This window comes from Dromiciops gliroides, chromosome 1 (assembly GCF_019393635.1).
Source record: "Dromiciops gliroides isolate mDroGli1 chromosome 1, mDroGli1.pri, whole genome shotgun sequence".
NCBI classification, from domain to species: Eukaryota; Metazoa; Chordata; class Mammalia; order Microbiotheria; family Microbiotheriidae; genus Dromiciops; species Dromiciops gliroides.
This window is the reverse complement of record NC_057861.1, coordinates 62467314-62479382: the sequence shown is the minus strand read 5'-3', so window position 1 is coordinate 62479382 and position 12069 is coordinate 62467314. Positions and strand designations below refer to the sequence as shown.

The 12069-nt window shown below is 48.2% G+C and overlaps 1 protein-coding gene across 8 annotated transcripts in view; it reads right to left on the bottom strand.

The window, feature by feature from the left end:
* Positions 1–12069, bottom strand: part of NFIC (nuclear factor I C) — a 140625-nt gene that overhangs the window by 14951 nt on the left and 113605 nt on the right. For 6 of the 8 annotated variants that reach the window (XR_006355006.1, XM_043988703.1, XM_043988709.1 and 3 more), the window contains one exon: positions 9707–9792. The exons of the other annotated variants lie outside the window; for them this stretch is intronic. Coding sequence is in view for 5 of the 6 variants with exons in the window: in XM_043988703.1 (XP_043844638.1) it covers positions 9707–9792 (86 nt within the window). In the remaining variant the exon portion in view is untranslated. The remainder of the gene's footprint in view (positions 1–9706; positions 9793–12069) is intronic. 8 annotated transcript variants of the gene reach the window in all.

The following is a 12069-nucleotide window of genomic DNA, read 5'->3' as shown; positions in this document are numbered from 1 at the left end:
ACACACATACATGCAAACATACATATACACATACATGTATGTCTAGATACACAATATTTTATAAATGTAAAATATATTATTTATATATAAAATACTTTTGGGGGGGCGGGACAATGAGGGTTAAGTGACTTGCCCAGGGTCACACAGCTAGTGTCAAGTGTCTGAGGCTGGATTTGAACTCAGGTCCTCCTGAATCCAAGGCCAGTGCTTTATCCACTGTGCCACCTAGCTGCCCCTACATACATTATTATTTTAAACCTGAGATCTGTGAACTTTTTTTGTAGTATTTTTATTTTTTTGTTTGTTTTTGGTGAGGCAATTGGGGTTAAGTGACTTGCCCAGGGTCACACAGCTAGTTAAGTGTCAAGTGTCTGAGCTTGGATTTGAACTCAGGTCCTCCTGAATCCAGGGCCGCTGCTTTATCCACAGCGCCACCTAGCTGTCTCCCATTATTTATTTATTTATTCATTCATTCATTCATTATTTGATTTTTATAACTATTGGCAATCCCTAAAATCCTCATGGGAAAGAAAGGTTTGGAAAATAAGACAAGCATTCTAATGACAGAAAAAACAAAGCCAAGATTTCACAATCTGTATGGAATTTAGCCAGCAGGGTTCATATGGGAGTCCATTTCCCCACTTAATGTCTCTGTACAGGATATGCCCCTAGTCTGAAATGCATTCCCTTTCCCAATCCTTAGCTTCCTTCAAGCCTTAGGTCAGGTGCCACCTCCCGCAAGAAGCCTTTCCAAATCCCCCTAAGTTGTTGGTTCTCCCCCCTCAGATGACCTCCTATTTACTTATCTGGGTGGATGTTGTGTTCTCTCCCTTCCCCTCCCCTCCCCTCCATCCCTTCCCCTCCTTCCCTAGTATGGCATAATATAAGTTCCTTAAGGGTAGGGACTGTTTTCAATTTTGTCTTTGCATTTCCTGACTTAGCATCTTGAACACAGTAGGTACCTAATACATGTTCATTTGGCTGAACTGAAAGTTAAAGCTTCGGAATAGAAAACATCGGGGCAGCTAGGTGGCACAGTGGATAAAGCACCAGCCTTGGATTCAGGAGAACCTGGGGTCAAATTCGACCTCAGATGCTTGACACTTAATAGTTGTATGACCCTGGGCAAGTCACTTAACCCTCATTGTCCCAGAAAAAAAAAGAAAAAAGAATAGAAAACATCATAATTGGAATGGACTTTAGAACATGGAATGCCTGACATCAGAGGACCCTTAAAACACAGAACACTGAATATCAGAGCTGGAAGGGGCCTAAGTGCCTCTTTGAGCCAAACCCCTTTACGAATGCCAAACTAAAGCCAAGACACGGGAAGTGATTTGCCAAAGATGACCAACAGGGCCAAGCTTAGAGACACTTCTGAACCCAGGGCTCTGTTGGTTGCATCATGCTCCTTTATGGTGACTTTGTTTTCCCTTTAAGACGGCCCATGAAATTCATTAGAATCTGGTTTCCCTTGGATATATATTTGGTGGCGGGGCGGGGGGGGGGGGGATGGCAGGAATGGATGGGACGGCTTAATTTGCTCTGTGCGTCCCACATCCCCCTATGTTTTTATACCCAGTCCATGCCTGCAGAGTCTACCCTAGGGAAGCCTGGGCCTCTGAATCCTCAAAGATTTAGTGGGCCACAATCTGAATCCTCAAGGTTTCACTGTGGGACCATAATCTTAGCCATGCTCTGGGGGAAGAGGAGGATAGACCCAAAAAGCTGTAAGGATTTGGAGAGCTGAGGACACCTATGTGAGTTACATGCTTATTTTGGCTAGTGAAAAGCCTAAAGAGACATTATTCAAATGCCTGGGTTGAACAATAAAGTGTTGTCTGGGCTAGGCAGGGGCTGTTCTCCCTCTCCCCCCTACTTATTTATTTTTAATTAGTTTTGGTTTCTAGAACAATTAGGACATTTCCAGCCTCTGTCTGTAGAGGGCAGGAAGCTGGGTGCCTGAAGTTCTAGGACCTAGCTTCTTCTTCTTCTTCTTCTTCTTCTTCTTCTTCTTCTTCTTCTTCTTCTTCTTCTTCTTCTTCTTCTTCTTCTTCTTCTTCTTTTTTTAGTGAGGCAATTGGGGTTAAGTGACTTGCCCAAGGTCACACAGCTAGTAAGTGTTAAGTGTCTGAGGCCGGATTTGAACTCAGGTACTCCTGACTCCAGGGCTGGTGCTCTATCCACTGCGCCACCTAGCTGCCCTGAAGACCTAGCTTCTTAAACTGGGACCCCACACGGGTTCATGTAACTGAATGGGAAGGTCATGAAAAATCTGGCAACAGTCAAAGGTTATGGACAGCTAATTTATATACAGATATGCCCGGGGTCACATAAAAATTTCTTGAGCAAAAAGGGGTCACAAGTGAAAAAAGTTTAAGAAGCCCTGTTCTAGGAGACAGGTAGGCAGCCCTCAGCCACATCCAAGGGGAGTCCAGTCGGTGGTGGGGAGAGACACGGTAAACACAATTATACAGACATACATATAGATAGACACCTTCCTCCCCCAGGCACAGAGAGACATACTGGGGCACACCCATATGCTCACAAGCACACATCCATAGTAACACTCAGGTATCCTTAAAACAAACAAACAAAAAAAGCCTTTCTTTGACTGTAGTACTCATGGTATTGTTTCAAGTGCTATTTCTACTTTTAGAGTATCTCTCATTATAGGTCGGCTTCTCTCCTCAAACACTGCCACCCACCACGACGCTACTTACTGGCCTATTCAATACCCTGCTGGTTGTCTCCTGCCTCAAGTCTCTCCCCACTCCAGTCCACCCTCCGTTCAGTTGTCAAAGTGATTGTCCTAAAGCCTGATGACAGTGTCTCTCCTCTCCACTCAGTAAACTCCAGGATCAAGTCTAAAATCCTCTCTTTGGGGCTTTTAAAGCTTTTTACAATCTGGCTCCTTCCACCTTTTCCCATCTTTTTCTCTTTTTGGAAATTGGGTCTTCCTAGCTCACCCAGGCTGGATGTGAATTGGCCACTTAGGGCCTAATCACATAGCTGAATTGATGTGGAAAATTTAAATTTCTTGGCTTCTGATCAGGACCCCTTTGTAGGCAGTCTGGTGGGCCCTCTGCTCCAGGGGCTTTACCCCTACTGCTGCTCAGAACTCCTGAACTCGAGAGCCACCAGCTTCAGCCTCCCAGAAGCAGGGATAATGTGTGTGCCACCATGCTGAGCCCCCTTCCCTCCCTACACTTTTCTCTCTTCTGTGTATTCTGTGATCCAGCAACATTGGCCTTTCCCCCCTTCCTCAAACAGGACACAGCTTTCTTCCTACTTGTCTGACAGCTCGTTCTGGGCTTCCTTTGCTAGATCATCCTGCAGGTAGTGCCCCCTAGGGTGGGGTATATTCTAAGGCTCTGTCCTGCCCCCTCTTCTCCCTCCACAATCACCCTCTTGGTGACCGTCTTCTCCCGTGGGTTCAATTATCTCTTCTGTCCAGGTGATTCCCTGATCTAGAGGTTTAGCCCCTGTTTTTTCTTGATTGCCTTTCCAGGTGCTCAGGCACACATTCTTGATTATTCAATACTCCCTGACCCACCACATGGCCAATCAATGGCCAAGTCCTGTGGATTCTGCCTCCAACACATCTTGATTCTGTTCCCTTCATTCTACTGACTACACAACCACCCTAGTTCAACTTCCCACCACCTTTCATCGGGACTACTACATTAGCTTCCGAGTCAGTCTCCCTGACTAAACATTCTCCCTTCTCCAATCCGTCTCACCAAATCAATATTCCAAAAATGCAGGTCTTGCCATGTCACTCCCTTGCTCATTAAATTCCTGTGGCTCCCTATTACCCAGATCAAATGCAAATTCCTTTATTTGCCATTTAAAACCTATCACAACCTGCCCCCAGACTACCTTTCCAGGCTTATGACACATCACTCCCCTTCATGTACTCCACAGTTCAGCCAAACTGGTTGCCTTGTTCTCTCTCCCATATGACAGACATTCCATCTCTCTTGGCCACGTGTTTACACAAGCTGCCCCCATGCCCAGAACACACCCCTTCCTCACCTGTGCTTTGTAGCATCCTTAGTTTCTTTCAAAGCTCGGTTCCAATATAATTTCCTATATGAGGCCTTTTTCTGATCCCTTCAGAAACTATGCCTCTTCCCCAAATTACCTTGCATTTATATTGTAAATACTTATGCGTACACGTTGTTTCCCACAGTGGATTGTAAGCTCCTTAATGACAGGAACTGTTAAGTTTTGACTTCGTAGATCTAGTATCTAACACAGTGCTTGGCACTTAGTAGGTGCTTAATATTAACTGATTAATTAGGGTAACCATCCATCCCCTGCTATCAGGTCCTGAGGCAGCCTGTCTCACAATAAGATAAGGTACACTCAACATTTATTAAGCACTACTAGGTACCAAGCGCTATGCTAAGTTTTGAGGATAGGAATGAAAAGGAGGTCCCTGCCCTCAAGTAGCTTACAATCTAAAGGAGGAAGACAACACACAAAAGGAAGCTGAAGGGGAGAGGTGTCAGAGTTCTATTTATTAGGATGTTTTCCTTATATCAACCTTGTGAACATGCTGTTGGAAAAATAGCAAGGCACATGATGTTCAAATTTTGAGTTCAAGTTCCACATCAGACTTTTACTGGCTATGTGACCATAGGCAAATCAATCCCTTAACCTTTGTGTGCCTTAGTTTCGTCATCTGTAAAGTGGGAATAATAATAGTACCTATCCCCCAAGGTTGTTGTGAGAATAAAATGAATGTTTGTAAGGTACTTTGCCATACTTTACAAATGCTTACTGCTACTACTACTACCACCACCACCACCACCACCCATAATGCCAAGAAGGCCAGATTGGAAGTCAGAGGACCTAGGTTCAAATCCCAACTCTGTCACTTACTCTGCCACTTAGCCAGTCTCTTAACCTGTCTGAGCTTCAGTTTCCTCAGCTGTAAAATGACAGGGTTAGGCTAGAAGACCAAGGTCTCCTCCAGCTCTACTATGATCCTATATTAAATCTCTCCCTTTGCAATTCCCACCTATTACTGCTTCTTCTGACCTTCGGAGGCAAGCAAAAAAAAAAAAAAAAGCACAAAACAAACAAACAAACAAAAAACCCAAACCTAATACTTCATCTACTTAATTATCCTTCAAACACTTCTCTCTTCCAGGGTAAGGATCCCTGTTGTTTTCAACCATTCTTCATACTGCCTTACATACAGAGAGTGAAATGCTAAAGTTAACTTAGAGGTTAGTGAAAATATAGATATTTTTTCCCATCCAAGTTGGCATACACTTTGGGGTTCAGGTTAAGAACCTCCGGTTTAGACATTCTTTCTTATTAATACATCTGAAGACAGGCCTTATTTTGGCCTTGAAGATCCCTAGAACTTTGGCTTTTAAGTCCTCTTTTCTCTACCTGCTACCCTTCTTCCCTTCCCCTGAAGCTCTTTTGTTGGGGCATTAGGATTGAAGCCTTTCTTAGCCCCAGGCAGTAGCACCCCCTGTGTATGTGTAAGAGCAAAGGGCAGGGCCAATCTTCAAGGAGCAGAGAGGGTATTTGCAAACAGGGGCTCAGGGTCAATCCTGAGGGTTATCTCTGTCCCTTATGATCCCCTCCAGGATGAAGATGGGGTTTCACCCTGAACCAGCCGGAGTCAGCTCAGCACAGGAGGTCATGAGTATTGGGTGAAATGGGACAACGTAGAAGTCACAGAATCGGCACTGGGAGGGGCCTTGGTGAGCAAGTGCAATTCCCTCAATTTCAGGATGAGGAAAGCTGGAGACCCCAAAGCAGGAGACTTGAGCAAGGCCACACAGCAAGTGGAGAAAGGGCATGGGGAGAGGATAGAGAGACCCGAGCTTAGGTGTCTCAGTCAATGCTACTGACTCTGAGTGGATGTTCTCTGTGGCTCCCTTTGCCCACCTGCCCAGGAAGCCCATGGAAACATTCGGTTTTCTGTTTTGTGAGAGGCAGCATGGCATGGTGGATGGAGACCTGGTCGAGTTTCCTTACCCAAATTAAATCACGGTTCATTCCCTATCCCTATCCCTGAGCCACTGCCAGTTGCCCTACTTGCTTAGTTTGCAAAACTCCCCTTCCCTAGTCCACTGAGGCAGCAGAGTCACCTACCCAGTGGGCTTCCTGCTCAATCCTCCCCACAGGTGTCTGTTATTTGGGGTTGGGTTGGGGGAGGGGTCAGCTTTTTGGAACAAAGCAATTGAATCATTTTGCTAATGGAGGATTTTTGGATTGTTCATTTGACTCTTTTGATGGCAGGAAGAAGCCCCACTCTCTGCTGGGGAACAGGCCAAGCTGGCACAATTCATTCTGTCGATAGGGGCAGAGAGTGGGAGCAGCAGCTATGGGCTGTGGGAAGGAGTTTAGCTGCGAGAAGGAAGCTCATGGGGTTTCCTGGGAATGCATAAGACTATGGCCCCTTCCTAAACACACATGCAGAAAGCTCCAGAAAAGTCCTTACAGCAGCAAAGAAGCTTGGCCAACATAGTTCTCTAAGGCAGGCCTTGATCTCTCTGGAGACCCAGGCAGTCAGGTGTAGACAGCTCCTGCCTCTGAAGCTGGTGACCTGGCTCTCCTTCCTGGCACTGCCCCCATCTCCTTGATTCTGATTTCCCCATTAGAATCATTGCCAGATGGTCTGTGTCTGCTTTCTGGCACACCGGGCTTTGGGAACCCCCATGGACTGGCCCAAATCGACCGCTAATGGAGTCCCTTTGAGGATTCTGGGGGCGGGCCCAAGCCATCAGCTACAAAAGCCCTTCAGCCCAGATGTGGGGAGCTGCTAGGGAAAGTTGGTCCTCTCACCTAACGTCCCTGATACGTAACACTGGGGCCCCCTAGCTGCTGCTTGGCCCGCCCCTTGCCCCTATGACATTTATGAAACTTTTGTGAAAGGGGAGCAGAGCTGCTTTAGAACCTGGGCTTCTCCCTTTGGGGACCTGGGGTTTTAGGGGTAGGCCCGGCATCTCCAGTCCAAAAACATCTCTCCAGGGGCTCCTAACCCTTTGTGTGTATAACCCCCTACACAGGCATGCCTTAACTCTGCTGCTCCCTACTCATATTCACCAGGGTATGGATAAACAAATCATCTCAATTCACTCACTAACAAATGTACCATACTCCTTTCCCCCTGAAATCTTTGCCCAACATACAAGTTTCCAGACTATACTCACAGACTGTTTGAGTCTTAGAACATAGAGTACCAGAGCTAACAGAGCCCTTTGAACACAAAATATTAGCACTAGGGGAACCTTAGGGGATAAAATGTCAGCACTTGGAGGGGCATTCGAATATAAAATGGTGAAGCTGAAAATGACCTCAGAACCCAGAATGTCAGAGCTGGGAGGGCCCTTAGAACTCAGAATGTCAGAGCTGGATGAGACTTCAGAGCACAGAATATCAGCACTGGAAGTGTAGTGACCCTCGACCCCAGAATGCCCTTTGAACATAGAACCTAATAAACCCCCAAATTTCTATGGTGTTTTTTTTGAAGCATATTTTTTTTTAAAGGGGGATAATGGGGGTTAAGTGACTTGCCCAGGGTCACACAGCTAGTAAGTGTCAAGTGTCTGAGGCCGGATTTGAACTCAGGTACTCCTGAATCCAGGACCGGTGCTCTATCCACTGTGCCACCTAGCTGCCCCTATTTCTATGGTTTTTTAAGAGTTGCAAGGTTCTCTCCTGCCAATAGCCCCAAGAGATAGGCAGGGCAAGCATTACTGTCCCGTTTTCTAGGTAAGGAAGCTGAGGTTCAGGGAAGTAAGTGATTTGCCCGCATTCTCATAGCTAGTAAGTGCTGGGTCAGGCTTCAGGAACAGCTCTCCTGACTACAAGAGACACTCTTCCTATCACATTGCGTTAGAGCTGACACACAGCAAAATCTATCAGATCTATCACACAGAATAGAATGTCAAAGCCAGAAGGAACTTTCCACACCATCTGCTCCAACCTCCTCCTTTTACACATGAGGACCCTGGAGCCCAGGGAATATGAAAATAATTTACCCAAGATCACACAGAGCCCAAGGCAGAGCTAAGAGCAGAAACTGCTTCTCCTCTCTGACCTAGTGCTCTTTCCACTGTCCCCTTCTGCCCTCCAGACTCAAGAAAAAGGCTTTGCTCACATATCCCCGCCCCCCCCCAACCCTCACCCCAACCCAGGCCCAGACAAACACTTCAGCCCTTTCTTGTTTGTCAGCCATGATCCCTTCTTTCTAGGAATTGAAGGCTTTACAAGTAGTTTGCCATCTCTGTCAGAGGGGGAGACTGAGGCATGGTGTTCCTGGGCAACCAAATAAGCACCGCCCCCCCCCAAACCCCCAAACTAGGTCCTTGGCCCTTTCACTCCTGGCTGCCTCAGGTTTTAGCAGCAATCTCATAGCACAGTGTTTTCCCTCCTGTTCTCCAGGGTCTCCCTTCCTGGTTATTGGTGGAGTGGAAGGCGCATTGGGTCTGCAGTCCGAGGGCAAGGGTTCGAATTCTGCCTCTTGGTACTTATTAAGTTGTATAATCTTGGACAAGTCACTTTCCTTTAAGGGTTGGGAACAAGTTTCTTTATTCAATCAGGGGGTTGTACTAAATGAGCTCTCACTGGCCTTCTGGCTCTAAATTCTACAATCTAATGATCTATCTTGTGGTCCCAAATACCCTACACAGGTTTGCCCAATCCCTGGCTTTAGCTTGCCATCTGGGCAAGGGTGGGGATGAGAGGCTGAGAGCTGCCCCAGGCCACTGCTGCAACCCCTGCCTCATTCCATCTTCCTCATCATGCCTGAGGCTGGCATGGGGTGAGGGACACCCACAGCTTGGCTGAGTGAGACTGGGTTGGTCTAGGTTCCTTCCTCTGGATACTAATAATAACAAGACTAATAACAGCTAATGTCACCGTAGTGCATCAAGGCTTACAAAGAACTTTCCTCATAATAACCCTATGAGCTAGGCATTGAGAGTAGTCCTTTTCCCACTTCATTGGTGAGGAAACTGAGGCTCAGATGTGAATCCCCCCCATGACTGGTCATACAGCTCAAAAGGGTTGGGACTAGGATTCAAACCCAGGCCTCCTGACGAAAGTCCAGTGTTTTTCTTATTCCATCCTATTGCTTCTAGGTACCAGATGCACAAGGGCTCCCCGAATTGGGAGGTGGTGGCCCCCACCTATGGGCCCTTCCCTTCCTAAAACACCAGCATATTCTCCTTTCAAAGGCAGTCTGGATGTAGGTGGGTAGAGTTCTCAGAAGGAGCTGGGTATTCTAATCCCTGCCTGGGTGGCACACTCACCCTAGACCTGACCCTATGGGGCGGGGGGGGGTGGGATAACTAATAACTATGGTGATAATGATGAAAATAAAAGCTAACATTCCTATAGCCCTTTAAGGCTAGCTTGTAGTGGAAACAGTTTTGCCCTTTTTCCCATAGGACTCTGTGGTTGTCTTTCTCTAGCTCACTATACAGCTGGTAAGTGGCAGAGACCCCAGTCTGAACCTTCCTGGCAATTAGGCTAGCCCTGTGTCTACATCTGGCCAGTTGTTCCCCCGACCTCCAAGAGTGCAGAGAGACCTGGAACATGGAAACTGGGTAGTGGGTGGCTGATGAGCCCCAAAGGGGAGACAGAAGGGAGCTGACCCGCGTTTTCCACCCCAGACCAGGTTCTCCACTCCCCTGCTCCCAGCTCCCTCCCAGGCCCTCTCAACTCTTACCTGTGCCTGATAAATCCCCCCTGGATCCCTTGGTCCTAATCCCACAAAGGGACGGTTTGCAGGGGGCGTGCTGGGCGCAGAGTAGGCTGCGGGAAGGAGAGAGACCAAGAGCCCATTAGTGGGGGTGTGAGGCGGGGAGCCGCTCTCAAGGCCACTGAAGCCCAGCGTTCTCTCTCTCTCTCTCTCTCTCTCTCTCCTGTTGCTGGGGAGCCAGCTGCCCACCCCCAGCAGTACCTAGGATCTCAGTCTCCCCAGGCTCAGAGCCTAAATTTGGACCATTTTATCTGGTGGCATAGTGAGATCCCAGACTTTGACACAGAACTTATCCAAAGGGATACCACCCCCACACCCAAAAAAGTCCTCAACATGTTCCCAGTATGTGTGTTGGGGGGGAGGTTGGGAAGGGAGGGGGGAAACCACTTGCCATAGCGCCACCACGTGGGGCATGCTGGCATAGCAATCATTTCTCTCCACCTCCCTATCCATCTAGGGGACCTCCTAGGTCAGTGAATGAGAAGAGGGAGGGAGAGGATAAAAATTTCATAATTCATAACTACTTGTGAATTATTCAGCTGCTTCCCTTGCCCACCCATCTCCCTTACCCCTCCCCTTCTGATGCTTGGACCTGCATCCCTCTCTGGGCTCTATGAATAATTGAGTGCATTTTATTTATTAATTTTCCTCTATGCAAGTGCATAGGGATGGGTGTGTGTTTGCATCCACACATATATTTTAATATAGGCGATTAAATTTCATCGGTGAGTAAATAATTCACTCCCGGATGCTGCCCAGGGAGGCCAGCCTCAGACAGGCTGGGACCAGAGGTTGGTGGGACAGATTGTGGGGGTCAAGGTATTGGAAGAGGATGTCTGAGAGCCGGGGTGGGGGGGGGGAGAGCTGACACTAGGGCTTTTGTTAAGTCTGAGTAGAGCCAGGATGGGGCTGGGTAAGGAGGAGTAAGAGGCAGCCTGGCAAAGTGGAAAGAATGATGGAGGCACAAGAGCTCGGGTCCAGCCCCACTTCTGCCATATAAGTGCTGCATCACCTTGGGCAAGCCATAGCCCTTCTCTGGGCCTCAGATCCTTCTTTTGTATTGCGGAGTTGGGAACTAGAATGTCTCCAGGCCCCAGCTCTCCAATTCTGCGCTGTACAGCCTACTAGCATCCTTCCCTCCCTCCCAGTGCTAACAGTCTGTCCTAAGGTCCCTCCCGGTCCTGTGTTCCGAGTTCTCTGCCAGCTCTGACATTTGGTGGTCCTTTCCAATGCCAAGATTCTCTGCCAGTTTCTGCCTCTGTCTAAGTGGGAGGCAGTGCTGGACTGGGAGTCAGGAGCCCTGGGCTTGCTTTCTGATTCTGCCTCTAAAATTTGAGAGGCCTCATCTGCTTCTCCATGCTCTATTGAAGCCATACTAGATTGATTGATCCCATCCTAGGGAGAGCCCAACACAGAAAATAAAGGCTCCTTTCCTTTGTCCTACGGATGAGGGGAGTGATGGGAAGCAAGGAGACGGGAAGCTTCCCAGGGGGTTGGTTACAGGGCCATAGATGCTTAATGTTCTGCTGTGTGTGTGTGTGTGTGTGTGTGTGTGTGTGTGTGTGGTGGGGTGGTGGTTAGGTGGGGGGAGGGTGTGTGAGCAGGGGGCACGGTTCATTTGGAGCTGGTTGACCTTTCATTTCATTAGTTCTTGATTGAGAGTGTCACAGGAAGCCCCCAGGGGAGTTTGGGGGAGTGGGATGGGATCTGGGAAAGGAGATTGGACACAGAAAGCAAAGAGGGAGAGGAGGCCTATGTGGAGGAAAGAGGTGACCAGAGAGTCCTGAATATACAGACTGGGCAGGGGCATGGGGTAGATTAGTGGAGACAGAGCTGGAAGGGACCAGAGAACACAGAACATGAGACAGCACAATGAAACTGCAAGAGATTTTAGGGGATAGAACACAGACAAAACATGGAACATGAGCCGACCTGAGAACACAGAACACAGAATGCCAGAGACAGAACAGAGGCCATCCAATGGAGAACTGGAAAGGTCCTGAGTAACTGCCTAGTCCAAACCCCTGATTGGACAGGTGGAGAGAACTGAGGCCCAGAGAAGGGAAGCCCAAAGCTCGCCCAAGTGTGTCCCACAAAGGCGTGGACACACGGAGCATGTTGGTGGCAGAGCGAGGACCAGAAGTCTAGCTCCTGGGCAACACTGGCCCTCACACCACTGGCCTCCTCTGGCCTCGCCGTTCCCTCTCTCAGAGATGCCAGGATGCCCTCTTCCCTGCTTACCTCAGCCCTTGGGGTTGTAGGGAAAGGAGGGAAATCAATTGCAGTGGTGTTTGTGACGGAGACGCTCGGCACCAACGGGGCTGAGACCC